This window comes from Muscardinus avellanarius, assembly GCF_963383645.1.
Source record: "Muscardinus avellanarius genome assembly, chromosome: 10".
In the NCBI taxonomy this organism is placed as follows: Eukaryota; Metazoa; Chordata; class Mammalia; order Rodentia; family Gliridae; genus Muscardinus; species Muscardinus avellanarius.
This window is the reverse complement of record NC_137796.1, coordinates 103417865-103445409: the sequence shown is the minus strand read 5'-3', so window position 1 is coordinate 103445409 and position 27545 is coordinate 103417865. Positions and strand designations below refer to the sequence as shown.

The 27545-nt window shown below is 47.1% G+C and overlaps 2 protein-coding genes across 5 annotated transcripts in view; both read right to left on the bottom strand.

The window, feature by feature from the left end:
- Positions 1–2440: 2440 nt before the first annotated feature.
- On the bottom strand, positions 2441–18120 carry RSL1D1 (ribosomal L1 domain containing 1; the record flags this gene model as incomplete). Its single annotated transcript, XM_080703947.1, has 9 exons — positions 2441–2856; positions 7467–7715; positions 9813–9935; positions 10015–10108; positions 11454–11555; positions 11641–11789; positions 12594–12729; positions 16936–17075; positions 18022–18120. 9 exons carry the CDS (start codon positions 18118–18120, stop codon positions 2548–2550), a joined length of 1401 nt encoding a protein of 466 aa, XP_080560073.1. The 3' UTR covers positions 2441–2547.
- Positions 18121–26678: 8558 nt separating this feature from the next.
- The window catches only part of GSPT1 (G1 to S phase transition 1), a gene marked incomplete at its 5' end in the record, with an annotated part of 41498 nt that continues 40631 nt past the window's right edge, over positions 26679–27545 (bottom strand). For all 4 annotated transcript variants that reach the window (XM_080704323.1, XM_080704324.1, XM_080704325.1 and 1 more), the window contains one exon: positions 26679–27005. In XM_080704323.1, the coding sequence (XP_080560449.1) occupies positions 26953–27005 (53 nt within the window). In that variant the 3' untranslated portion in view covers positions 26679–26952. The remainder of the gene's footprint in view (positions 27006–27545) is intronic.

The following is a 27545-nucleotide window of genomic DNA, read 5'->3' as shown; positions in this document are numbered from 1 at the left end:
TCCAAGCGACACCCCCAGCCCTATTTTTTATTCTTTATTTTGAAACAGGGCCTCACTGAGTTGCGAAGGGGTTCAAAAGGTAGCTGAGGCTAGTCGAAAACCATGATCCTCCAGCCTCAGCCTCCCGATTGCTAGGATTATAAGCATGCGCCACCACACTCGGCCTTCTTTTTCCAATATGAGACATTACCTACGCACTAGATGCATTAACAGGGTTAATACCCACATCATTTTCAAGACAGCTCAGCCGGGCGTGGTGGCGCACGCTTGTAATCCCTGCCTTTGGGAGGCTGAGACAGGAGGATCGTGCAGGTTGAAAGCCAGCCTCAGGTGGCTTAAGTAAGAGACTGTTTCCAAATAAAATATAAAATAGGTCCGGGAGCGTAGCCCGGAGGTAGAAGGCCCTTGGATTCCATCCCCAGTACCACCAAAAAAAAAAAAAAAAAAAAAAAAGACTAAGCTCTAGGCTGGTCACTAGGCATTGCAAAATCTTAAACTGCTCATTGGATTGGATTTAAAAGCCATATGGTTAAGCGTGGTGGCGCACGCTTGTCATCCCAGCATTCCGGAGGCTGAGACAGGACTGTGGTTCGCAGACAGCCTCCCTCAGCTACTTAGTGAGGCCCTCCACAACTCATTGAGGCCCTGTTTCAACATAAAGAATACAAAATAGGACAGGGGGTGTTGCTCAGCGGTAGAATGCCCCTGCAAAAATTCCCAGACCTGCAAAAATCAAAACAAAAAAAACCCCCACATGGTTAGCCCTGGGAAACCACACCATGTAGACAACGGCATGGCCATCACTTGCTCATAAATAGAAGAGCAGACCTTAGAGTAAGTAAAACAAGTATTTTTCTTGGGATGTTTTGGGAACCAACCCAACCCCTCTAATCATGATGGAATGGATACTCATTTCTGCAAGTCTGAAAGGACAGAAGGATGACACATAACTTTTTAGAGGCTTCCTCAATTTTTTATTTTTTTGCGGGTCCGGGGATGGAACCTGGGGCATTCTATCTCTGAGCTACATCCCCTGCCCTATTTTTTCTTCTTTATGTTGAAATAGGGTCTAAGTTGCAGAGTGCCTCCCTAAGTAGCTGAAGCTGTTCATGAACCACGATCCTCCTGCCTCAGCCTCTCGAATGCTGGGATTACAAGGGCGCGCCGCCACACCCGGCCATCTTTTTTTTTGAAACAGGGCCCAAGTAGTAGCTGAGGCTGTCCATGAACCACGATCTTCCCGTCTCAGCCTCCCAAATGCTGGGATTACAAGTGCACGCCACCACACCGGCTCACGTTAACGTTACAATTTGTGCTGATAGCACACGGGCCTTAGGATTCTCCAACACGAGGGGGAACTTGATCTTGGCTTGTGAACCATGTTATTCTCACTTGGGCTTTCTGCAAGTAAGCTATTTTCTTCACCATCATGAGTCTGTCACTAAGGGTGCGTATTCCAAGCTGCAGACCTGCTAAGCCACACTTTCCCTCAGAGTAGCCGACCACTGCACAGCCGCGTCGAGCCCACCCTCCCGGCGCCAGTCAGTGCGGAGGGGGAGGAGAGGTGTTGAGGGGACCCCACCCAGTCTCTAGGAATGCCTCAACCTCCTTTACCACACAAGCACTAGCTCAGCGATTCCCAGGCTTGGCGCGGCATCTCCTAAATTCTACGGCTGATTCTCTCGTGTCAAGCCCCTCACTGGCCAGCTTTGGGAATGTCTGCACACGCTAGTGTAATGAAATCCACATGAATTAATCTTTTTCTTTTGTGGGTCAGGGGATGGAACCCAGGGACATTTGACCTCTGAGCTACACCTTTACCCTATTTTTTTTATTTTTATTTTGGAACAGAAAGCCAGGCGTGGTAGCACATGCTTGTAATCCCAGCATTTGGTTCGTGGACAGCCTCAGCCACTCAGTGAAGCCCTCTGCAATTTACTGAGACCCTGTTTCAGAATAAAAAATAGGGCAGGGGGTGTAGCTCAGTGGTCGAATGCCCCTGGGTTCCATCCCCAGACCCGCAAAAAAAAAAAAAAAAAAAAAAAAAAAAAAAAAAAAAACAGGGCCTGAGTCGCAGAGGGCCTAGGTAGCTGACTCTGTCCACAACCGCGATCCCCTCCACTCTCAGCCTCCCGAATGCTGGGATGACAAGTGCGCGCCACCACGCCTGGCCTTGAATAAATCTTTGAATAGATGAAGAAAGGGGTCACATCACAGGCCTTAAGTCACACTGAAGAGGCTCAGTGTCTACTCAGAAGCAAATGTTATATATATATTTTATTAAACCACCACAGGGCAGCTCTCTATATTCCCTCTATTACAGTAGCAAATACATATAACAACTAAAAATAGATTTAACCCCACACCCCGGCACTGGGTCTGATGCTCGGCACGCACGGCAGAATCTCCCGTGGGGCTTTTAGGTCGGGCCGCGCGCTGCTTTGGAGGGGAGGCCCGGGCTGCGCGTGGCAGCAGGCGCTCGCCGCGGAGGCCCGGCTTAACACGCGCCCCAGGGAGCTCTGCCGCGTCCCTGGTGGGGTCACTGGCTTAGGTCGACTGCGGCACTTTGGGGGTTCTCGGCCACTGTTTGGGGGTTTTCGGAGCCTTCCTTGCGGACTTGCTAGGGGTAGTGAAGAGCTTGGCCTCTGGCTTTTTCGGCGTCTGTCTCGGGGTTTTCTTCCTGGGTGAAGAGTTTCGTTCCTTCTCCTTCTGTTCCACTTTTGGCTTTTTCCCGGCGCTCGCCGGCTCTGAGGCTCTGGGAGTCTCTGGAGCTGGCGGGGCCTTTCTCTTCTTGCCATGAGGTGTGTTGAGACCAGGGCTCTTTTTTGGAGACTTTCCTGTGGCCTGTTTTTGCGTCTAAGAAACAAAAGAGATAAACGGATGAATGGACTGCAGAACTGTGGGATATGTACACCATGGAATTTTGCTCAGCCATAAAAAAGCAGCACAGTTGCAGCATTCACAGGGAGATACTGGAGCTGGAGGACACGACGCTAGGAGATCAGCCAGGCGGGAAAAGCTAGAAATCTGGTGCTCCCCTAATATGTGAAAGCTAAGGTGAAATGGGTCACAGGAGGAACTCCAGGTGAAAAAGGAGATCCTATAGAGGAGCAAATAAGGTGACCTAACCGTGGGGACGGAAGGGGGGAAGAAGGAAAGTCTTTAAAGCAGACGAGGTACTTATTCGTATTGTAGTCCCACTAAGCCAAGCATGGGTGGGAGGGAGTGGGGTGGGCACTTGGTGGGGGCCGGCTGGGCGATGCGTGCATTTATGTCTACACAAGTTTTTTTTTTTTGGTGGAACTGGGGTTCCTGGAAGCCCTTCTACCTCTGGTATACACTCCCATGGGCTACACTACCAGACCTATTTTTTAACATTTTTATGTGGAAACAGAGTCTCTTAAGCCAGCGAGGCTGGCTCCGAACCAGCGCGATCCTCCTGTCTCCCAAGCGCGGGGATTACAAGCGTGCGCCACCACGCCCGGCTGTCTACACAAGTTTTTTACCCCATTATGAATGATGTATAAATACAATGAACCAAAAAAAAGTGTTAAAGTCTAGAACAAAGAACCCCCCAAAATGTGGCAACCTAACTATAGGTCTTTATACATTTTTTGCACTACTAGGACTGAACCCAGTAGCATCTACCTCTGAGATACGCCCCCAGACTTATTTTTTATTCTTTGTTTTGAAACAGTCAAAGTTGTGGAGGGCCTGCCTCCCTAAGTAGCTAAGGCTGGCCTGGAACCTGGAACCCTCCTGTCTCAGCCTCCTAAGATTACAAGCGTGCACCACCATGTAGTGCTAGGACTAATTTTTATTCATTAACTCCGAAAGGCTAATTCAGCATGAAGAATGGCCTTTGTTTTTAGCTCACAAGTACTTTCAAAGGAGGCTGTATTCCAATATTAAGGGCTGTAAGAAAAATCACACATCCTCTGGCCGAGGGGAGGGTCTCCTGGAAGCAAGCAGGGGGCGCTGGGGAGCGGTGACACCCGATTCTTCACACTGCCTGAAAACCCCTTGCAGGTTGCAAACCTGGGTTGCAGGAAGGCTCTTGTGCTGGGTGTACAAACCCCAGCTGGGAGCCCATTAGAAACCCACCCCCAGAGCCAGAGCTCAGCAAGGGAATGAGTCCCGCACCAGAAAATCTGGGTTTTACAGGCATCCAGATGACTTCTGGTGAAGATTAGCAATGGACTCTGCCACCTTCTTTAGAAATAGGCTATAAAAAGCCGGGCGTGGTGGCGCACGCTTGTAATCCCCGCGCTTGGGAGGCTGCGACAGGAGGATCGCACAGGTTCGAAGCCAGCCTCAGCTACTTAGTGAGACCCTGTTTCCAAATAAAATATAAAAAAGGTCTGGAAAGTCTCTGGGTTCCACCCCCAGTGCCACAAAAAAAAAAAAAAAAAAAAAAAAAAAAAAAAAAGGCTATAAAAAACTGGGCGTAGCCAGGCGTGGTGCATGCTTTAGTCTCCCAGCATTCGGGAGGCTAAGACCAGAGGATCACAGTTCGCGGACAGCATCAGCCACTTGGTGAGGCCCTTGCAACTCACTGAGATCTTGTTTCAAAAATAAAGAATAAAAAATTAGGGTTGGGGGTGTAGCCGAGAGGTAGAATGCCCCTAGGTTCCATCCCCAGCACCGCAATAAATAAATAAATAAAAATCAGTAGTAGAAAAAAATTTAGGGGTTCCTGTCACTACGAGACGCAAAAGAGCCAGAGCCCGGGGACTGCTGCTCCCACCAGGGCAGGGCGCCCACCCTGGCCCGGGCTCAGCCCAGACAGGCTGTGTGTTCTCTGAACACATGCTGAGGGCAGCTCTCTAATCTCTTAGGGACCTATCACGCGCCTCTTTCTTTCAAGTGATTATCCCCTGGTAATTGGACAGATATTGTACGAGTAGAAATGTCACCAAGGAAGGGCCTTGGTTCAAGAGTGCCTGCTCTGGCCGGGCGTGGTGGCGCACGCTTGTAATCCCCATGCTTCGGAGGCGGAGACAGGAGGATCGCGCAGGTTCAAAGCCAACCGTGCTGGCTTAAGAGACCCTGTTTCCAAAGAAAAATAATATAAAAATAGGTCTGGGAGTGTAGCCCGGAGGTAGAAGGGCTTCCAGAAACCTCAGTACCACAAAGAGTACCTGCTCTGAGCTGGGTGTGGTGGCGCACACTTGTAATCCCAGCATTCAGGAGGCCGAGACAGGAGGATCGTGGTTAGCGGACAGCCTCAACTACTTATGAGGCCCCCTGCAACTCAGTGAGACCCTATTTCAAAATAAATAAAAAACAGGGCAGGGGGTGTAGATCGGAGGTTGAATGCCCCTGGGTTCCACCCCCAGACCTGCAAAAAAAAAAAAAAAAAAAAAAAAGTGCCTGCTCTAAAACCCACAGATCTGAGGACACAGCAGAGACCAGGTGGGCTGTCCAGAAGCTTTTAGCGCCAGGACCCAGATCTCAAGTCTGCCCTGGGAAGTTTTCCAGAATTAATTATATGCTGATCCAGGACCTACTTTCAGAAACAGAAACACATGTCCAAATTTCCATCTAGATCTGCTTTTATGTGTGTTTTGGGGGGAAGAGTCCTGGAGATTGAAGCCAGGGGTAGGGTTCTACCTCTCAGCCACACCTCTAGCTCTATTTTAATTTTTCGGTACTGGAGATGGAACCCAGAGGGGATCTATCTCCGAGCTATACCCCCAGCCCTATCTTTTTTTTTTTTTTTTTTTTTGCAGTACTAGAGACAGCGCCCAGGGGTATTCTACCTCAAAGCTACATCCCAGCCCTATTTTTTATTCTTTATTTTGAAACAGTGTCTCACTGAGCTGTGAAGGGCTTCATTAAGCAGCTGAGGCTGTCCACAAACTGCAATCTTCCTCTTTCAGCCTCCCAAATGCTGGGACTACGAGTGTGTATCATAATACCCAACTTTTTTTTTCTCCTTTATTTATTTATGTAATTTATTCATTTATTTATTTATTATTATTGGGTGGTACTGGGGTTCCTGGAAGCCCTTCTACCTCTGGGCTACACTCCCAGACCTTATTTTATATTTTTATTTGGAAACAGGGTCTCTTAAGCCAGCAAGGCTGGCTCCGAACCTGCGCGATCCTGTCTGCGCCTCCCAAGTGTGGGGATTACAAGCGTGTGCCACCACGCTCGGCGTTTTTCCTCCTTTATTTTGAACCAGAGTCTGAGCTGCAAAGGGCCTCACTAAGTAGCTGAGGCTGTCCAGGAACCACAATCCTATCTCAGCCTCCCAAATGCTGGGATTACAGAGCATGACACCACACCAGGCTTCTATTTTTATATTTATTTATTTAGGTACTGGGAATGAAACCCAGGGGCATTCTACTTCTGAGGTACACCCCAGCACTATTTTTTTTTATTCTTTATTTTGAAATTGGGTCTCACTGAGTTGCAAAGGGCCTCACTAAGTGGCTGAGGCTGTCCACGAACCGTGATCCCGTCTCAGACTCAGAAATGCTGGGATTCCAAGTGTGCGCCACCACACCTGGCTAAACTCCTTTTCAATCTTATTTTTTGGTGGGATTGAACCCAGGAGCATTCTACCACTGAGCTACATCCGCGTCCTATTTTTTTTACTCTTTATTTTGAAGTAAGGTCTCACTAACTTGCGGAGGGCCTAAGCAGCTGAGGCTGGCAGCAAACCTCCTGTCTCTGCCTCCCAAGTATGTGGCACGCTGGACCCCACTACGGGAAGTGAGACGGGAGAAGCCCAGGCTTGTGGCCACGCTCCACAAATCAGCGAGGCCCTGTTTCAAAATAATAACGCTGGAGGGTGTAGCTTAACATCAGAAGACCTGTGGATTCAAACTCCTGGAAAAACACACATACTCGTTATGTGTGGGGAAGTACATCTCTAATCCCAGTACTTGCGAGGCTGAGACAGGAGGGTCACAGGTTCTCGGCCAGCCTCAGCTACTTAGTGAGACCCAGTTTCAAGCTAAAGTTTTTAAAAGGCTGGTGGTGTATCGGAAGCAGAATGCCCCTGGGTTCAATCCCCAGTACTGCCAAAGGGGGGGAAGGCTGGAGGTTTAGTTTGGAGATAGGAAGCACCCTGGTTCAATGCCCAGTAAAAAGCAAACAGGGTGCTGTGAAATAGTGCCATGGCCAGCAGCAGCCCAAAACACCCTGCACTGACCACAGCCCTCGACTGCACCCAAGACGGCGTGGACAGCCTGCATCAGGGCACGTGCGTGTCAAGCACTATCTATGGTGTTACACAGACTTAAAGTCTTGGAAGGTATTCCTGCCATGAAGCAACACAACCGTACATCACTCAGACATTTAAAAACCGCGCAGAGTCAGCCCCGCTCACACCCACACGGTCTCCGCCCACCTCGTGTTCCCATCACTTGTGGCCACTCAACTACCGCAGGACACACAGTACGTATCGAGAGAAGTACCTCGCCGCTGTCTCTGGCTGGAGTCTCTCCTATTGGTACCAGCTGTGGGATTTCTTCTTCCTCGTCTGGCGGCCCTTTGGTTCTGGCTTTCCCCCGGTCAGTCTTCTTCTTCTGGGAGCCAGGACCCTTCTGCCCCGGGGTGCCGCTGACTGCACGAGCCGCGCCGTCTTTCTTCGGGACCGACGCGGACTTCCTAGCCTGCCGCATTGGTGATTTGCTTTTCTTCTTCTTCTTCTTCAATTCTTGTTCTGCACGGAGTTTTCTATCTTTTTCTTTTTTCTTTGCCTCCTATCAAAGGGCACCAGATGTAACTTTAATAGGAAATACTTCCATAAAAAAACACATGCCATCAATTTAGCAGTAGCAGCTCTGATTATCTTTTTTTTTTTGCGGGTCTAGGGATGGAACCCAGGGGCGTTCAACCTCCGAGCTACACCCCCTGCCCTATTTTTTATTCTTGATTTTGAAACCTGGTCTCACTGAGTTGCAGAGGGCCTCGTTAAGTAGCTGAGGCTGTCCGCGAACCACGATCCTCAGGTCTCAGCCTCCCGAATGCTGGGATTACAAGCGTGTGCCACCACGCCTGGGTAGCTCTGATTATTGATAGGTTCCCTGAGGGAAAAATCCTTAACCTGTGTGGAAAGAAGAGCATCTGAACTGCAACTCTACTTCATTTTGAGCTGGGCATGGTGGCGCACACTTGTAACCCCAGTACTTGGGAGGCTGAGACAGGAGGATCGCAGTTCAGGCAGCCTCTGCAACTTAGTGAGAACCTGTCTCAAAATAAAAAATTAAAAAATAGAGCTGGGCGTGGTGGCACACGCTTGTAATCCCCGCGCTTGGGAAGTGGAGACAGGAGGATTGCACAGGTTCAAAGCCACCTGCCTGGCTTAAGAGACCCTGTTTCCAAAAATGGTGTACCTCAGAGATAGAATGCCCTCGGGTTTAATCCCCAATACCACAAAGAATGGGGTGTACCTTAGTGGTAGTGTTCCTGGGTTTTATCCCTACCACCAAAAACTCAAACCAAACCAACCAAACAAAAAAAAACATCGTGCAATTTTAGAACTAAAGGAGTGCAAGAACAAAATTCAAAACTCAATGGATGTGATTAAATGTCAAAGAGTAAAACTCACAAGCCAAGACTAGGAGGCATCTGCTGGCCTTATCCATTGATTAGTGCTGCAGTGTGAGGAGTGAACAGACACCTGCCCTTGCCTTATATTTTACCCTCAATTACAGAGTTGTTTTTTTGTTTTTGTTTTGGTGGTACTGGGGTTTCTGGAAGCCCTTCTACCTCCGGGCTACACTCCCAGACCTATTTTATATTTTTTTATTTGGAAACAGTGTTTCTTAAGTCAGCGAGGCTGGCTTGGAACCTTTGTGATCCTCCTGTCTCCACCTCCCAAGCACGGGGATTACAAGCCTACACCACCACGCCTGGCAATTACAGAGTATTGATACACTAGATTTTTATTTTGTCTCTCTTAGCTCCTCTTTGCCCCTGCAGAGCCCTTTAAAACTCTGTTATCAGGCCGGGTGTGGTGGCACGTGCTTGGGAGGATGAGACAGGAGGATCACGCAGGTTCAAAGCCAGCCTCAGCTACTGAGACCCTGTTTCCAAATAAAGTAAAATAGGTTTGGGAGTAAAGCCCAGAGGAAAAAAAGCCCCGGGTTCCACCTGTAGTACCACAAAACAAAACAACAATAACAAAAAAACAACAAAAAACAAACAAAACCGTTATCAGCTGGCATGGTGGTGACGCTTATAATCCCAGCATTTGGGAGGCTGAGACAGGAGGATTGTGGTTCGAGGACAGCCTCAGCTAATTAGTGAGGCCCTTTGCAACTCAGTGAGACCCTGTTTCAAAAATAAAGACCAAAAAATAGGGCTGGGGGTGTAGCTAGGAAATCGAATGTCCTTGGGTCCCATCCCCAGTACCACAAACAAAACAAAACAAAACCTGTTATCCCTTCAAGACAGATTAAAAATTTAAATACCAAGCCAGGCACATGGTGAATGCTTGTAATTCAGGTTACTCAGGAGGACTGGGGGTTTTAAGCCAGCTGGAGAAAGTTATCAAAACTGTGTTTTGAAGAAAAAAAAAAGTCTTGGGGGTATAGCTCAGGGGCAAAGCACTACTAGGTCCATCCCCATGCTCGGGGGAGGGGGGTGCAGGAATAAGTTAAGCGCGAGTATTTCTATCTTCATGGCCTCCTCACATCAACATTAATGTCCCAGGAAACGGCAGGTGATGAACACAAGAGCGCAGCCCCTGGACACCCGGCGCTGCCACAGCAGCACAGCAGTGGCGCCGAGCTCTCTCCTCTGGGAGCCACGCTGACAACCCCAACAGACGCGGCAGAATTTCAAGCTGTACTAACGTTTTCCTTCAGGCTTTTCAAGGTTGCTTCGTCGAATTCACCGCAGCTGACAAAGGAGGAAAAGATGGGGAGGGAAACCGACCTCTCGGTCTTCACGAACAGCAGCTTCACGCTCTTCCACTTCTGAAACACAGAGAGAACAATGTCTTCTGCATTCCCTCCTTTAGAATCCACACTCGATGGGCGCGCCCGCGGCCCTCACCTCCGGCAGTTTTTCGGAGAGCCTGTCCGTGACAGCGACGATGTTTTCAACGATGTGCTGAGTCTCCATTCCCGTGTGGCCGATGCGCACAGTACTGAAATTTAATTCCGTATTAGACAATTTTGTGTGTGTGGTACTGGGGGTGGAACCCAGGGGCTTTCTACTCACAGACGTATTTTCTATTTTATTTGGAAAAAGGGTCTCACTAAAACAAAACACATCTCAAAACAAAACATCTCAAAACAAAGCACAGGCAGGTCTATGAGAGACACAAATATATAATCCTCAGCCGGGCGTGGTGGCACACGCTTTTAATCCCCAAGCTTGGGAGGCTGAGACAGGAGGATCACACAGGTTCAAAGCCAGCCTCAGCTGGCTTGAGAGACCGTTTCCAAGTAAAATATAAAACAGGCCGGGGAATGTAGCCTGGGGATTCAACTCAAGGGCATTCTTAAGTTATCCACTGATCCCACAAATAAGGCCTCTGACTCACCTATAACCAAGGAGTGGAGCGCCAGGCCCACTAACCAACTTCCCAGCTTCATAACTGCACCTAATCAAGAAACCTTCCTCCCGCAGGCAGAAGGCAGCACGGGAGTGCACCGCTTGCCCAGTCACGCCCCTCTGCTCGACCTGGACACACCGCCACGCCCCGTTCTCTGCCCACCTAATGCCAGGAAGCAGCCAGTGCCTCAAAGGTGTCGCCTGGCATCAAAGTCTAGGCATGGGAGGGAGCTCCGCCTGTCCTAGTACGCTGAGGGAGATTAGGTTGAGAAGGCAAAAAAACAGGGGCATGATAGTGGGGCAGGATGAACACGATTCACAGGGAGCTAAGCCAAGCCCGAGGAGGTTCTTCACTTCATTTTATTTTTTAGTGGTACTAGCAATGGAATCCAGGGGCATTCTACCTCTGAAATATACCTGCAGCCCTATTTTATTTTCGATTGGAAACAAGACCTGAGTTGCAGAGGCTGGTCTTGAACCTGCGACCCTCCTGTCTCAGCCTTCAGTGATGTACTGGGATTCCAAGCACGCGCCACCGCGCCTGGCCGAATGTCCTCTAATGTTGCATTCCTTAGTATCTAGAGCTGCCGTGTCCAATGTGGTAACCACTGGCTGCCAGCGCCCATTCAATTATCTAAAGTCACGTACAAGGAAAAACCCAGGTCTGCAGCCACATCACTTCCACCTAAGCAGAAAGCTCTTCTGGGAGCCGGGTGTGCTGGCGCACGCTTGTCGTCCCAGCACTCGGGAGGCCGAGACAGGAGGATGGTGGTTCGTGGCCAGCCTCGGCTACTCAGGCCCTTTACGACTCAGTGAGACCCTGTTTCAAAATAAAGAATAAATTAGGGCAGGGGGTGTAGCTCGGAGGTTGAATGCCCCTGGGTTCCATCCCAGACCCGAAAAAAAAAAAAGTGCACAGAGATCCCTGTTCCTACCTGCAAGAGCCGGTCTTGGAGATGTGTAAGACTGTCCCACCTATACTCCGGTTGATCTCTTTTGATAAATCCTTGGCTTGAAGGTTTACAGACACTGGAACTCTATAAAAACACACAGGCATCAGAACACAGGGTACGCACACTTAAAACCTCTTGCTGCCGAAGGCCAGTCGCCGCAGAGACTTACTTCTTTCTCTGATAGAAATGTCTCCCTATGTGTGAGGGTAAAAGCCGCCGGATTCTGTCATCGGCGAGGAAGAAATCGAAACTCCCCAGGAGGCGGAGCTTGGCTTCATAGGCTTTGTACTCCGTTTTTAAGGTATGGAAAGAAATAATCTAGAAAATAGAGTAAAAATACAAGAAGTTAGCCAGGGTGGTGGCACATGCTCGAAACCCCAGTACTGGGGAAGCTGAGACAGGAGGACTGCAAGTTTGTGGCCAGCCTCACCTACTAAGTGAGATCTTGTTTCAAAATAAAGAATAAAAAATGGGAGCTGGGCGTGGTGACGCATGCTTCTAATTCCAGCACTTGGGAGGCTGAGACAGGAGGACCATGCAAGCAAGTCTGAAGCCAGCCTCAGCTGCTTAGTGAGAACCCATTTCCAAATAAAATGGGTCTGGGGGTATAGCCCAGCCCGAGCTGTACTTTCCCAGTACCACCAAAACAACCCCCCCCCAAAAAAAAAACAAAAAGAAAGTTATGGACGCACACATTAAATGTTTAGGTCATAAACATCAACCACTTCTCTAACGCCTGGTTCCATCCCCAGTACTAGAAAGAAAGTAAGTTAGTTAGTTGGGCGTGGTGGTGCACACGCCACAAGAATCATATTAAAAAGGGAAAAATAAGAAAATACTACGAGCTGGACATGGTGGCGCACGCTTGTAATCCCAGCATCTGGGAGGCTGAGACTGGGAGATCCCAGTTCGGTGACAGACTCAGCTACTTGGTGAGGCCCTTTGCGACTCAGTGAGACCCTGTTTCAAAGTAAAGAATAAAAAGTAGGGCTGGGGGCGTCTCTTGGAGGTAGAACGCCCCTGGGTTCCACCCCCAGACACACAAAATCCAGCAGCGCATCACGTATCACTTCGTTTGAATTAAGTTTCTGAAACAACTGGAAAGAGTACCCTCCTTCCTACCTGAGAGACGGTTGTAATTCCGTGCTTGTTTAAAAGCTTTTTATAGAAACGTTCTGTCTGTTCAGGTGACTCGAGTTCATCCTTGGTGAACAAACAAATTTCTTTCAAATCAGGTCGAATACCATGAGGCAAGAACCTGCAAAATCCACCAGAAGGAACAGAGGATTCAAGTGTCATCACAGGTAATGTGTGCGCTTCGCTTCTCATTGTCCAGAGCGCACTGCCTTTCAATAACCTCCGCTTATGCTATTTAAATATAAAAGGTGGGCGTGGCGGCGCACGCTTGTAATCCTGGCATTTGGGAGACTGAGACTGGAGGATCGCGGTTCACGGACAGTCTCAGCGACTTATGAGGCCCTCTGCAACTCAGTGAGAGCCTGTTTCAAAATAAAGAATAAAAATGCTGGGTGTGGTGGCGCACGCTTATGATCCCCGCGCTTGGGAGGCTGAGACAGGAGGATTGCGCAGGTTCGAAGCCAGCCTCAGCTGCTTAGTGAGGCTTTCAGCAACCTAGTGAGACCCTGTTTCCAAATAAAATATAAAAAAGGTCTGGGAGTATAGCCTGGAGGTAGAAAGCCTCTGGGTTCCACCCCCAATACCACCAAAAAAAAAAAAAAAGAATAAAAAATAGGAGCCAGGCGTGGTGGCGCACGCTTGTAATCCCAGCATTCGGGAGACTGAGACAGGAGGATCGTGGTTCACAGCCTCAGCTACTTAGTGAGGCCCCTAGTAACTCAGTGAGACCCATTTCAAAATAGGGTGGGGAGTTGGGCGTGGTGGGGCACTCTCAGAGTGCTTGTAATTCCTGCTTGGGAGGCGGAGACAGGGAGGCAGGAGGATGGCACAGGTTTGAAGTCAGTCTCGCTGGCTTAAGAGACTATTTCCAAATTTAAAAAATATATAAAATAGGTCTGGGGATGTAGCCTGGAGGTAGAAGGGTTTCCAGGAAACCCAGTACCACAAAAAAAAAAAAAAAAAAAAAAAGTGGGTGTATCAGTCGAATGTCCCTAGGTTCTGTCCCAGTACCACAAAAAATAAATATACAAATAGAAGTATTAATTTAAATGGAAAAGAACATTTAGAAAGCCAACCAGGGCCGGGGCTATCTGGGGGTAGGGCCTGACCTCAGCACACGTGGGGTCCCAGGCTGAATCCCCAGCACCACACACATAAATCTAGCCTGACATCACTGTAACTGCGGATGGTGCTCGCTACACAAGCACACAGACGCCAATGTGTCAGAATAACTGTACTTTATCAGAAAACTCCTGGCTGAGGACTTTACCTTCTGGAAGACTCTTGGTTCCATAACATGCAACTTTTTTGGTGGGGAAGTGGGGATTGAACAGGGACACTCTACTTCTGTGCTACACCCCCAGCACTATTTATATTAAAATAAGGTCTTGAGCCGAGCGTGGTGGCGCATGCTTGTAATCCCAGCATTAGGGAGGCTGAGACCTGGAGGATCGCGGTTCTCGGACAGCCTCAGCTACTTAGTGAGGCCCTCTGCAACTCAGTGAGACCCGGTTTCAAAATAAAGAATAAAAAATAGGGCAGGGGGTGTAGCCCGGAGGTCAAATGCCCCTGGGTTCCATCCCCAGACCCGCAAAAAAAAAAAATAAATAAAAATAAATAAATAAATAAAAATAAATAAATAAATAAAAAATAAAAAATAAAATAAGGTCTCACTAGGTTGCTAAAGAGTCTCACCATTTGCTGAGGCGGCTCCTCCAGTCTCAGGCTCCCAAGCATTAGGATTTCAGGTGCGAGCCACCAACGCCCAAAACCCTGTAACTCTTAGGAGGAGGAGAGCCAGGCGGGGTGGCGCAGGCCTGCAATCCCAGCACTTGGGAGGCTGAGACAAGGAGGATCGCAGTTCACGGACACCCTCAGCTAAGTAGTGAGGCCCTCTGCAGCTCATGAGACCCTGTTTCCAAATAAAGAGTAAACCGGGCGTGGTGGCGCATGCTCGTAATCCCATTGCTTGGGAGGCTGAGAAAGGAGGATCCTACAAGTTCCAAGCCAGCCGTAGCTACTTAGTGAGGCTCTCAGCAGCTTAGTGAGACCCTGTTTCCAAATAAAATATAAAACAGGTCTGGGAGTATAGCCCGGAGGTAGAAAAGCCCCTGGGTTCCAGCCCCTGTACCACAAAACAAACAAACAAATAAACAAACACAAAATAAAGAGTAAAAAAACTAAGGCTGAGGGTATAGTTTAGAGGTAGAATGCCCCTGGGTTCCATCCTTAGTACTGCAAATAAAGAAATAAATAAATCTGTGCATGATGGTACACACTTTTAATCCCAGCATTTGGGAGGCTGAGACAGGAGTATCGCGCAGGTTCGAAGCCAGCCGCGCGCGCTGGCTTAGGAGACCCTGTTTCCAAAAATGAAAATGTAAAAATAGGTCTGGGAGTGTAGCCCGGAGGTAGAAGGGCTTCCAGGAACCCCAGTACCACCAAAAAATAAATAAATAAAATAAATAAATAAAGTTTCTGGGTTCAATCTCCAGTACCATAAATTAAGAAAGGAGCTGGGCGTGGTGGCGCACGCTTGTAATCCCCGCGCTTGGGAGGCTGAGACAGGAGGATCGCGCAGGTTCGAAGCCAGCCGCGCGCTGGCTTAGGAGACCCTGTTTCCAAATAAAAATGTTAAAATAGGTCTGGGAGTGGAGCCCGGAGGTAGAAGGGCTTCCAGGAACCCCAGTACCACCAAAAAAAAAAAAAAAAAAAAAAAAAAGAAAGGAAAAAAAACTTTTTTAAATTTGCTAAATCTTTTGTTTTGGAAACAGAATCTTGCTAGGTTGATGATAATCTCTCTTACTATTTGTAGAGTTGGTATCAAACCTGCAATCTTTCCGTCTAAGTCTCCCAGGACAGAGATTACAGGCATGCACCATGATGCCCGACTCACGCTAAATCTAGCAAAACACTTTATCTATCTCTTATGCAGTACTGGGGACGGAACCCAGGGGCTTTCTACCCCCAAGCTACACCACCAGCTCTATTTTTTTTTTTTTAATTCTTCACTTTGAAACAGGGTCTGAGTTGCAAAGGGCCTCACTAAGTAGCTGAGGCTGTTCTTGAACTACAATCCTCCTGTCTCAGCCTCCCAGATGCTGGGATTAGCAACTCTATTATAAAGCAATGCGATCCAAGACTTCTAACAATAAAAACACACGCACATCAAGCCTTCCTCTCCCCCAATAGAAAGGGGTCCAACGCCAGGCTTTTTATGTCTTTATAAGAAGTCTAGGTCCTCAGGCATATTAGTTTAATTGGAGAACAGATTCTACTGAAAAAACCAAAGCTATTTAGATCTACCAAACACTAGGTTTTTAGATCAAAAGATATAACTGCCCCAGAAAACAATAAAATATCTAGAAATTTCCAGCATGTCTGTGTTTCTATTATTCTTTTATGCACCATTTTACTTATTTAATTTATGCACCATTGTTTCATTTCTTAATGTTTTATTTATTTATTTATTTATTTATTTATTTATTTATTGGTGGTACTGGGGTTCCTGGAAGCCCTTCTACTACCTCCGGGCTACACTCCCAGACCTATTTTGTATTTTTATTTGGAAACAGGGTCTCTTAAGCCAGGACGGCTGGCTTCAAACCTTTGCGATCCTCCTGTCTCCACCTCCCCAGTGCAGGGATTACAAGTGTGCGCCACCACTCCCGGCTTAACTTCTTAATTGTTTTATTTCTTCTTCATTAAAAGTTTCCATTAAAATCTAAGGTACAGCTGTGTGTGGTACCAACACCCATAACCCCAGCACTTGGAAGGCTGAGACAGGAGGATTGCAGGTTCAAAGCCAGTCACAGCAACCTAGTGAGACCCTGTTTCCAAATAAGAAATAAAAACCAGGCATGGTGGTGCATACCTGTATTCTCAGTACTTGGAGGATTACAGGTTCAATATCACCCTCAGCAATTTAGTGAGGCTGTCTGCGGTCGTCCAAACTTGTAATCTCAGTACTTGGGAGGCTGAGACAAAAGCATCTCAGGTTCGAAGCCAGCCTCAACAATTTGGTGAGACCTTGTTTCCAAAATATTATAAAATAGGTCTCAGGGTATAACCCAAGGTAGAAGACCCCTGGGTTCCATCTCCAGTACCAACACACACACACACACAGACACACACACAGACACACACACACAGACACACACACACAGACACACACACACAGACACACACACACACGCGCGCGCGCGCGCGGGCTGGGGCTGTAGCTCAGAGGTAGAACTCCCCTGGGTTCAAGGAAAAGAAAACAAAACTAAGGTTCAATTGTATTAGTTACACTGAAGATAGGAACAAATTAAAATAGCAAACTTACAATTTGAGCCTTAGTTCCTTTCCTGGAATTTTCCACAATACAACCATTAAAAATAAGTTTTCATTCTCATTCAAAAGCAATTCATTATTTTTTTTCCTGGACCTAGAACGTGCCAACAGAGTTTCCACGGCCTTTCGAATCTGCAAAATGGAGATAAGTTAAATTTTCCTCAGTCTTGAGCCGAACTGGTGGCGCACACTTGTAATCCCGGCATTCAGGAGGCGGTGACAGGAGGATCCAGGTTCGCGGCCAGCCTCAGCTACTTAGTGAGACCCTGTTTCAACAAAAAACGAAATAAAGAATAAAAAAAAAAAATGGGGCTGAGGGTGTAGGTCGAAGGTAGAAAGCCCCTGGGTTCCATTCTCATCACCGCAAAAAAAAAAAAAAAATCCTCAGTCTAATTTAACATTTGCCCCTTCCTATACATAAAGCTATACACACATACACGTGGTGTACATATATAAAGCAATATACACATACACACATATGTACATATACATACATATATATAATGTTCCTCCCTCTAATAGGAACCTGCTTTTAGGATCCTGAAAATTAGTTATCAGTGGAGTTCGTTAAGAATCCATCGAAAACTCCTGTGTCGCCTCTAGCACCTGTCTATAGAACGGCGCAGTTTCTACCTAAAAGACGGAACAGACGGAAGTTTCTGCCGTCGTCGAGGATGGCAGTAGTCCCAGGAAAAGCGCAGAACGACGCGCTGCGAGCATTCTGAGCGCTCCGCGCCAGGCTCCCGGCCCACGGGCTCCCGTGCACTGCCTCCTGCCACCCCGGAGGGCGGAGGGGCCCATGCTAAAATGAGGTTGGTTAACAGGCTTGCAAAGTCGAGCGACCCGGCCAAGGCCAATCCGTGCAGAAGGCGGAACCAGGTCTCTCCCTCCGGTACTGCAAGTTCTAGAGCAGTTCGAGAGAGCCAGGCCGCAGGGCGGGGCCAGCGTCGGCCATCCGCCCGCCCCGGGCTCGGCCTGCGAGCCGCCCCGGAGGCGCGCCGACGGCGGGTCCCGGCCTCTCCCCTGCACCCGCGCCCCCAAGGGCCACAGCCACCCACCTGCCCCGGGGCACACGCACCTGCTCCTGGTCCAGCTGCGCCATCGTGGTCGCTTCCGTGGGAGTCGAGGGGGAGGTTGCAGGGGCGGCCGAGGCCGGGGAGGAGACCGATCCCTCCATCTCACTCCCACCTCGTGCAAAGCGGCAGCGTGCGGAACCCCGGCGCTGATTCCTTCTGCGCGTGCGCGCCCGCGGGCCGGAACCGGAACTAGGGGGGCGGAGACAAGTACGGCGTCACTTCCGGCAAGCCGCACGGAGCCGGTTCCTGGTCGCCGCGCAGTAGTGGTCCTGCGGGACGCTGGCGGAGGAGGCTTCTCCCCGGCGGCGCCCGCGCTCTGTCTTGCTCCGGTGTTCGAGGCACGGGACCTGGCGACGTCTGTCATTCTTGCACGAGTGAAGTCGAAACACACAGCGGGGCCCACGCTTCCGGGCGGGCCGGTGGAAAGAGCTCCGGGTCCGGATCGCACCTGGCTCCTGCTGGGGGCCTCTGGGCGACGTCTCCCCGGGATGGTGAGGATTCTGAGAAACCCGGAAAGCCAGACACCTGGCGCGCGCCGTTACGGCGCGAGGGGCCGACGGCTTGGCCTGACCCGGCCTCCAGGAGCTGCGGTTGAGCCCACAGTACCGATGCGCACCCGGACCGGATAACCCGCGGAAGGAATGCGGTGGGACCGCCGCCCTCGTCACACCCCACCAGCTTCCCCAGAGGGGACCACTGTTGCCAGAGGACCCAGCAACCCTCGGATATGTTCTAGGCCTGTTTAAATATTTCTTCATAGCCGGGCGTGGTGGTTCGTGCTTGTAATCCCAGTACTCTAGAGGCTGAGACAGGAGGATCTCAGGTTCGAAGCCAGCTTCAGCAGCTTAGTGAGGCTCTCAGCAACTTAGTGAGACCCTGTTTCCAAATAAAGTATAAAATAGGTCTGGGAGGGAGTAGAGCCCGGAGGTAGAAAAGCCCCTGGGTTCCCCCAGTGCCACACACAAAAGATCATTGTAAACTTAAGATCTGTGCATTTCAGTGTATGCAAATTACATCTTAATAAAACCTCTGTACACAAGTTATCTGTTGGAACTTCTTTATAAATAATAATTGCTCTTAGCTGGGTGTGGTGGCGCACTTGTAATACCAATACTTGGGAGGCTGAGACAGGAGGATCGCAGGTTCACGGCCAGCCTCAGCTACTAGTGAGGCCCTCCGCAACTTAGTGAGACCCTGTTTAAAAATAAAGAATAAAGCCGGGCGTGGTGGCGCATGCTTGTAATCCCTGCACTTGTGAGGCTGAGACAGGAGGATCGCACAGGTTCGAAGCCAGCCTCAGCTACTTAGTGAGGCTCTCAGTAACTCAGTGAGACCCTGTTTCCAAATAAAATAGAAAATAGGTCTGGGAGTATAGCCTGAAGGTAGAAAGCCTCTGGGTTCTACCCCCAGTACAAAAAAAAAAAAAAAAAAAAGAATAAAAAACAGGGTTGGGGGTGTAGCTTGGCGGTAGAATGCCCCGGGTTCCATCCCCAGCACTCCCCCACCCCACATAATCATAATCCCTCCTAAGTATCTGCTTCTTTATAGGCTTCTTTTGCATCCTAACAGTGCTATACGCAACTGAAAATATACGACATAGGTTGCTTTCATTCTATCTGTAGTTTGCAAGCAAAGAGCAGGGCCTTCAGGACTGCTGCACTCTTCCCCGCTTAGTGGTGCTGCTGGATTCTCTGGTAAAATTTTAGCCAGAATATAATTACATGATGGATGCAGAACAAGTTAAATGTGATTTTTTTTTCCATTATGCACTTTCTACCTTTTTTTTTTTTTTTTTTGCAGTAGGAGGGATGAACCCCAGGGGCATTGTACCTCTGACACCCTCAGCCCTACTTTTTAAGTCTTTTTATTTACTTCTTTTTGGTGGTACTGGGGTTACTGGAAGCCCTTCTACCTCTGGGCTACACTCTCAGACATATTTTATTTTTTTATTTTTTTGGTGGTACTGAGGTTCCTGGAAGCCCTTCTACCTCCGGGCTACACTCCCAGACCTATTTTTACATTTTTTATTTGGAAACAGGGTCTCCTAAGCCAGCGCGCGCGGCTGGCTTTGAACCTGCGCGATCCTCCTGTCTCTGCCTCCCAAGCGCGGGGATTACAAGCGTGCACCACCACGCCCAGCCTCAGACATATTTTATATATATATTTTTTATTTGGAAATAGGGTCTCTTAAGCCAGCGAGGCTGGCTCTGAACCAGTGCGATCCTACTGTCTCCGCCTCCCAAGCGCGTGCCACCATGCCTGGCTAGTCTTTTTATTTTTGAAACAGGGTCTCACTGAGTTGCAAAGGGCCTCACTAAATTAAACCGAGGCCCTTTGTGATCCTCTGGCGACCTCCCGAATACTGGGATTACAAGTGTGTGCCACCACGCCCAGATCTTTTTTTTTTTTTTTTTTTTTGGTACTGGGGGCAGAACGAGAGGCTACCTCTGGGCTATCCTCCCAGACCTATTTTATTTGGAAACAGGGTCTCACTAAGTTGCTGAGAGCCTCATTAAGAAGCTGAGGCTGGCTTCGAAACTATGTAATTCTCCTGTCTCAACCTCCCAAGCACAGGGATTACAAGTGTGCACCACCACGCCCAGCCTAAATTTTTTTTATCAGTAGATCTTATATTACTAAAAGCCATTGTGACTAAACTCAGAATTCTAACTTTTTTTTTTGTGGTGCTGGGGATTGAACCCAGGGGCATTCTACCTCTGAGTTATACCCCCAGCCCTATTTTATTCTTTATTTTGAAACAGGGTCTCCTCCCTAAATTGCAGAGGGCCTCACTAAGTAGCTGAGGCTGGCTGTGAACCTGCAATTCTCCTGTCTCAGCCTCCCAAGCACTGGGATTACAAGTGTGTGCTACTACACTGCTTGACAGTACATTTAAAATTACTCATACAGCACCAAAATGATCACAGAGACTTAAAATAACCTTATTAAAGAGAATATATGAAAAATATCTCCCAGAATAACAAGTGCTCTGCTACTGAGTTACAATCCCCAGCCTCAGGGCCTGTTTTCATGACTTTAAAATTTGATTTTATTGTTACACTCAATCACTACATTATACATTGGGAGATACACAATCCTTCTTTACAAAGCTGTAGCAGCCAAGTCTTTTTTTGTTTGTTGAGGATTGAACCCATAGCATTGTACCTCCAAGCTACACCCCAACCATATTTTTTATTATTTATTTTGAAACAAGATCTGAGTTGTGCAGGGCCTCACTAAGTAGCTGAGGCCAGCCGCGGACCTTTGATCCTCCTGTCTCAGCATCCTAAATCCTGGGATTACAAGCATGCGCCACCACATCTGGCTCAGCCAAGGTTTTAAAGCTATTTTTAAGATGCATTGTTAGAAAGAGTATGTCTGAGCCTGTCTGAAATTGGTTCTCTGTGCCATGAATTGTAAAATTCTGCCTTCTACCCACCATGGCACACAGCCTGCTTGTAGTGCCTAAAGATAACGTTTTTTGCCGAGCGTGGCGGTGCACGCTTGTAATCCCTGCGCTTGGGAGGCTGAGACAGGAGGATCACACAGGTTCGAAGCCAGCCTCAGCTACTCAGTGAGGCTCTCAGCAACTTAGTGAGACCGTTTCCAAATAAAATATAAAACAGGTCTGGGAGTACAGCCCGGAGATAGAAAAGCCCCTGGTACCAAACACAACATACACAAAAACGCAACATCCCCCAAGTTCCTTTGATCACTGCAAGCGTGCTCACAAGTTTTGTCTACAACTGGTAATGCCGAGCACCGACACTACAGACTACCAAAACTAGATTTTTCCTTAAATCAGCTGAAGCAGGGCCTTACTCTATCTCATGGCAGGAAAGATTCGGCTCTTATCTTGCTAGGCACTGTGTATAAGCGCGTGTATCGTCTTCTTGTCGTCACAATGAACAGGGGTGGGAGCTGTTTGGTGTCTTTATTAAAGTCCCGAGTGTAGGCAGGGTTTCATGGTTCTGACAAAATAATCATTGTGTTTCCTCAACTCAGGTCAAACCATACACTGTGACCCAGCTGCTACACACTCTAACCGTTGCTGGAGAGTCGCTGTGCTAGGTTGTCAGTACAGCATACAGAAGCCTCGCACAGTACATCCAAGCAGACACGATAGGAAATTCTTTAGTTGACAGCTCTTTAGATCCATCCAACAGTGCTGGCAGATGGTTCCGATACTCGATTAAAAAACAATAAAGGACAGTACAGAGGTTACCATGAAATGTTACAACACAGTGATTAATACACAGACAAACCCGTCAAAAGGGAAGATGACAATTTTTATTGTTATTACAAAAGCAAAACCTTTTTCACTCCAGTCATTTGAATAATTGCAAGAGCAGACCAAGGGCTTAAGCCTCACACAGGCACCAAGCCAGGCACAGTAGGCAGCTACAAATCAGAAGGAAAAGGTTTCTCTCCTCCCTAGGGCGCTCCCCACGCTTTGGAATTAGGCCACGAAGCTCCGCAAACCTAATCAGTTCCCTCTAACTCTCTAATATTAAAAAATGAGATCTAGGTATTAACTAGCTGTCTAGTACAAATGTCACTAAACCCTGGCCTGAGTTACCCACATTTCCTTTAAAGCAGAGGAGACTGGTTAAGGAGTGTGTCCATTTCTAAGGGTGTGGTGAGTCCCTGCGATGGGACCTCGCAGGCCCAGACCTGCCTCACCTAACGCAGGTGGAGGAAACGGAGGCAAGGAGGATCAGCCGAGGGGCGCCAGCTCCAGCACGAACACTCCTCTCTGGGCAGCAGGAAAGGAGGTAGCGAGGCTCAGGCTGTCCTCCGAAGCAGTAAGCTGGCGTGCCTGGCAGAGGGGCGCCTCAGGAAGCACGCAGTGCCACTCACGTGCCGCCCACAAACCTGAGGGTGCCATGTTACGTTTTCAAGGGCACAGTGGCAAGTACTGTTTCTGGGAGTAAGAAGTCCTGTCCTCCGCCTCATCAGGCTTAGTGCCTGACTGCTTTCCCCGAGCGCTGGGAACTGTAGGTTCTGACCTCCACTCCACCACCAGGCCCCTGAAGAAGTCCTTAGTAAACAACTCAGCTAGCCAGATTACTGTTTCAAGGAAGCAGAGGATTAGAGGTATGTGAGAAGTGTATTTATTGAAGGGAAGACTCAGTACATTCTAGGATACTGAAAATCAAGGGTATCCTAGAGCCCAAACCATCAAAAGTTGAACCAAATCTATCTGTATCCTGGCAAGAAATTGGTCCAAATGGAATCGACTGAATTACTACTAGGAAAAAAACCCACTTCTTATTCCACTCACTACGAGATCTAACTGCTAAATTTAAACCTATTAAGTCTTTTGAGTTGTGCATAAGTAACCACATTTATTTCACAAGTTGCTGCATTGCAAGATTTCTAAAGAAAGAAACAAGATCATGAATATATTAAGTGGCATCTGATAGAATCATTCAAGAATTAGCTGCAAGAAATAAGTGCAGTATTTGGAGACAGATAATCACCCCCCGGATCCCAGTGATTGTTCTAAATCTACCTTACGTCTATGTCTGTGAGAGGATTAATTGCAGTTTATTCTAATAAGGCAGGCCAACAATGAATAAACATTTAACCATTCTACATCAGAGCTATATAGTTCTGTAACCAGAAATTTTCACAAAGGGTTTAAAGGTTGAAAGTTGCCTGGTGTTAAGAGCTGTAATAAATACTGCACAACTGTCGCGACTACCTTAAGTTCCTACCCAAAGCAATGACGCCGTCACCCCTGAAGGAGCAGTCCGTGGCCCGTCCACGCCAGCGAGGAAAATGCGAGAGCGCAGCCACGTGTTCAGTTGTCCAAGGTCACCGAGCAGTTACTGGTGCTCCTCAAGGTCCCCAGGAGTTCAGCTGGATTTTTTTCCCCAAAAGTTCATCATGGGGACAGTTTTTGACCCTAAGTTTAGCTTTTTCTTAGGTTGCAAAACTGCATCTGGTAGCAATTATGATCCCAAATACTTGCAGCCCATCAACTGAGAGGATGCCAGCAAGTGTTCTAGGAACTCACTTTCCAAGTCCCAAACTGTAAAGCAGTTCTGAAAAGTTTTTTTTAACTTAGCAGACAAGTATGAATTATTTTTTGTTACAGTGATAACTTGTACTTCTAGTTTACTTACTGTTAACATTCAAACAGCATATATTTTAAATTTTTTACATGGATTTAAATATTCAAGAATACTATTTGTCAATTCATGGCAATGTAACACTCAGTTCAACTCTTTGGGTTTGATTGATTTTACATAGACTTTCACTGGATAAACTTTGCAAATTGAAAATGAGAAATGTGTAAGAAATAAAGGCTTAAAATGGCAATTATTTAGATGCTATTTCAATGACATCTCTTAAAATCGAATTGACAGATTATATAAATAATGTAGCTTGAAAGTCATATAAAGATCATTGATATAAAAAGATGCAAACAAAACTATGACTCTAATGTAACTATGCTGAGTGCAGAGGAAAAATATATAGGTCTGTAATATCTTAAAATATGCAGCCAGTTGCCCGACTTTGCACTGTCAACCACGGAGCTGTCTGCACTTGCAGCAGACAGAGAGCAGCATGGGGTCTGTATCGCTCTTTTAAGGTCTGCACAGGCCGCAAGTTTCCTTCAGTTACTTATCTCCTTATTCAAACGATTAGCCGGTCTAACTACCAGTTTAAAATGCATCAACTTTAAGTGGGAATATTTCTCAAAGAATTTCAAAGCCTGCAAGATACACGGTACTGATTAACCTCGCAACTGTGTTAGGACTGAATCTAAGAAAACTTTTCATAATTACATTTGCACTTTTATGATCTGCACTTGTGTAGAGGTAGGCCCTTCACAGCTGCTGTCCAAATCATTTCACCTAAGAGCCTGGCGACATGCACATAATATTCTAAGTGTAAATGCTATAATAGCAAACAAAACTGATTTCTGAAAATGCGTTCAATTTAAAAGGGAAATCTAGTTTTGGAAATAATTTCAGGCTCTTGAACTTTTAAAGATTCACTAAAATCCAAGCAACTGCCGGGCGTGGTGGCGCACGCTTGTAATCCCCATGCTTGGGAGGCTGAGACAGGAGGATCGCGTGGGTTCGAAGCCAGCCTCGGCTACTTAGTGAGGCTCTCAGCAACCTAGTGAGACCCTGTTTCTAAATAAAACATAAAATAGGTCTGGGAGTATAGCCCGGAGTTAGGAAGCCTCTGGGTTCCACCCCCAGTACCACCAAAAAAAAAAAAAAAAAAAAAAAAAATCCAAGCAACAGCTAGTATTTCTCATTAACACAGAAGTACAAAGAGAACTATTGTGTCCTGACTAAAAGTCCCCATTTCCCAGGAAAATAAAAGCCCAGAAATTTACAGACATGTTAAAATTTAAGTCCCGTGCAGTTTAATCAACGTCAGTGTCACTCTGGGAGGCGCGGGGCAGTAACTGCGCCCTGTCTATGAGACACGGCCACTCACTTCATGAGTGGAGATTTCATAGTTAAGAAAACAATACTGGATTACGTTTTGCTTTGTGAATGAAAACAGTAGATTAATTTTTTCCTGAGGAGCAAGATTATAGGGAAGAGACATATTATTACACATCCAATACAAAGTATCTTAGCGATAAATCACAATGTAAAAGGGACCGGGCCTTTGACAAATGGCAACACTCACTCCACATGAAGGACGCTTCTGATAAACCCAGAAACATCGCTTCCATTTTCCATTTGTCTCATGAAAAACATCAAGATCGTGATGGCTGTAGCAGAAAGTCAGCGTTCAATTCAAAAGCTACAATGCTGCTCTGGTTCGTCCAAATCACGGTTAGCAAATTTCTAGCTTTAAACTTAAGAAAAGTCAATTTCAAATATCCGAGATAAAACTTCTACTGTGCTTGTGTCACTGTCAGCTCCAGTCTGTGCAGGTCTTGATAGGCTGGGCCGAGTCGGCATCACCCAGCAAGGACTTTCCAACCTCAAAACGTTCTTGACAGAAAGAGCACACGGAGTTACTCTGGAACTGGCGCTTGTAATCGATAGGATTTCTGTACTAGATGCATGCAGCTCCTATAAATACTAAAGAGGCATTTTTGCCAGATCTCAACATGCTTTCTTTATTGTAAATTCCACTCATTTAACCAGTTAATGGCATTTTCTGCAGGGGTTACAATTTCTTCAAGTGTTGTTTATAAAAACAGTATGTTGTTTATTATAAAACAACGTACTGTGTCCAAGAAATCATGTTAGAATATAAATTGGCAGAAAATCACTGACAGACCTAGTTGGCAGAGTCGCGGCTGCATCGAGGTGTGTACGCGTGGACCACCAGGCCGCCTCATTCTCCCCGGCATACAAGCTTGGACACCGTAAATGCCTCCTTTAAAGTTGTAGGTAGGGAAGGAGTTTAGAAAAGTCCAAGTAATAAAATGTACTCAATTACTTGGGAAAGTTAAAAAGCTAATGCAACAATGTTACATCCAGATAAAAAACATTATTCAAAAGCAATTCAAATACCGAAAAGGGTTTCAAATGGAATATTTTATTAACATGGTAGTTGTCTTTGTAACATGTGCACACACACTCGCACACTCAGAATGATCTGCCTGGGGAAAAAAAGACTATGCCTATGGGAAAAGTGAAAAAAAATTCCTGGAGGTTTTCATTATTGTAGGCAATTATGTCCACATCACTTACGAAGCTATGGCCAAATCTGTCCGAGGAAGCAGTTTGAAAGGGGGGGAAAAAATCTTGGGAAAAATTCCATAGTGGCATAGCAGAGCTCTCAATATGAGAAAGCTGGCATAATGTGGACTTTTGCTGTGAATTTTCTCTTTGCAAAATGTGGGGAGAGGTTTATCAACGGGCAGAAAATAAGAGAAGGCGGTGTGAAGTGGGCGCTCGCGGTCATTTTCCTCACAGTATTGTGCAGGGTCGTCAGGAAAACGCTTAGTCTTTCTCTGGAACCAGTTTCAGAACTTTTCCAATTGCAATGGTCTTACCTAGAAATAAAATTAGAACAAAACAAAACAAACATTTTTAGTAGTGAACAGCAAGTGTATGTATGGTACTAGGCTTATTTTATATCTTATTTGGAAAGAGGGTCTAACTTGCTGAGGCCTCCCTTAGACTTACAACCTTCCTCCCACTGGTGGTATGTATGTGTGCATGTATGTATGTGCGTATTTACGGCAGTGGGGGTTGAACCCAGAGGCATTCTACTTCCGAGCTATACCTCCAGTCCTAATTTTTTTTTGGCAACACTGGGGATGGAACCCAGAAGCATTTTACCTTTGAACTACACCCCCAGCCCTATTTTATTCTCTCTCTTTTTTTGAGGTTCTGAAGATGGAACGCAGGGGCATTCTACCTCTGAGCTACACCCCCTGCCCTATTTTTTATTCTTTATTTTGAAACAGAGTCTCACTGAGTTGCAAAGAACCTCACTAAGTAGCTGAGGCTGTCTGCAAATCACAATCTACCTATCTTAGCCTCCTAAATGTTGAGATTACAAGGGTGTGCCCAGTCCTGTTTTTTATTTT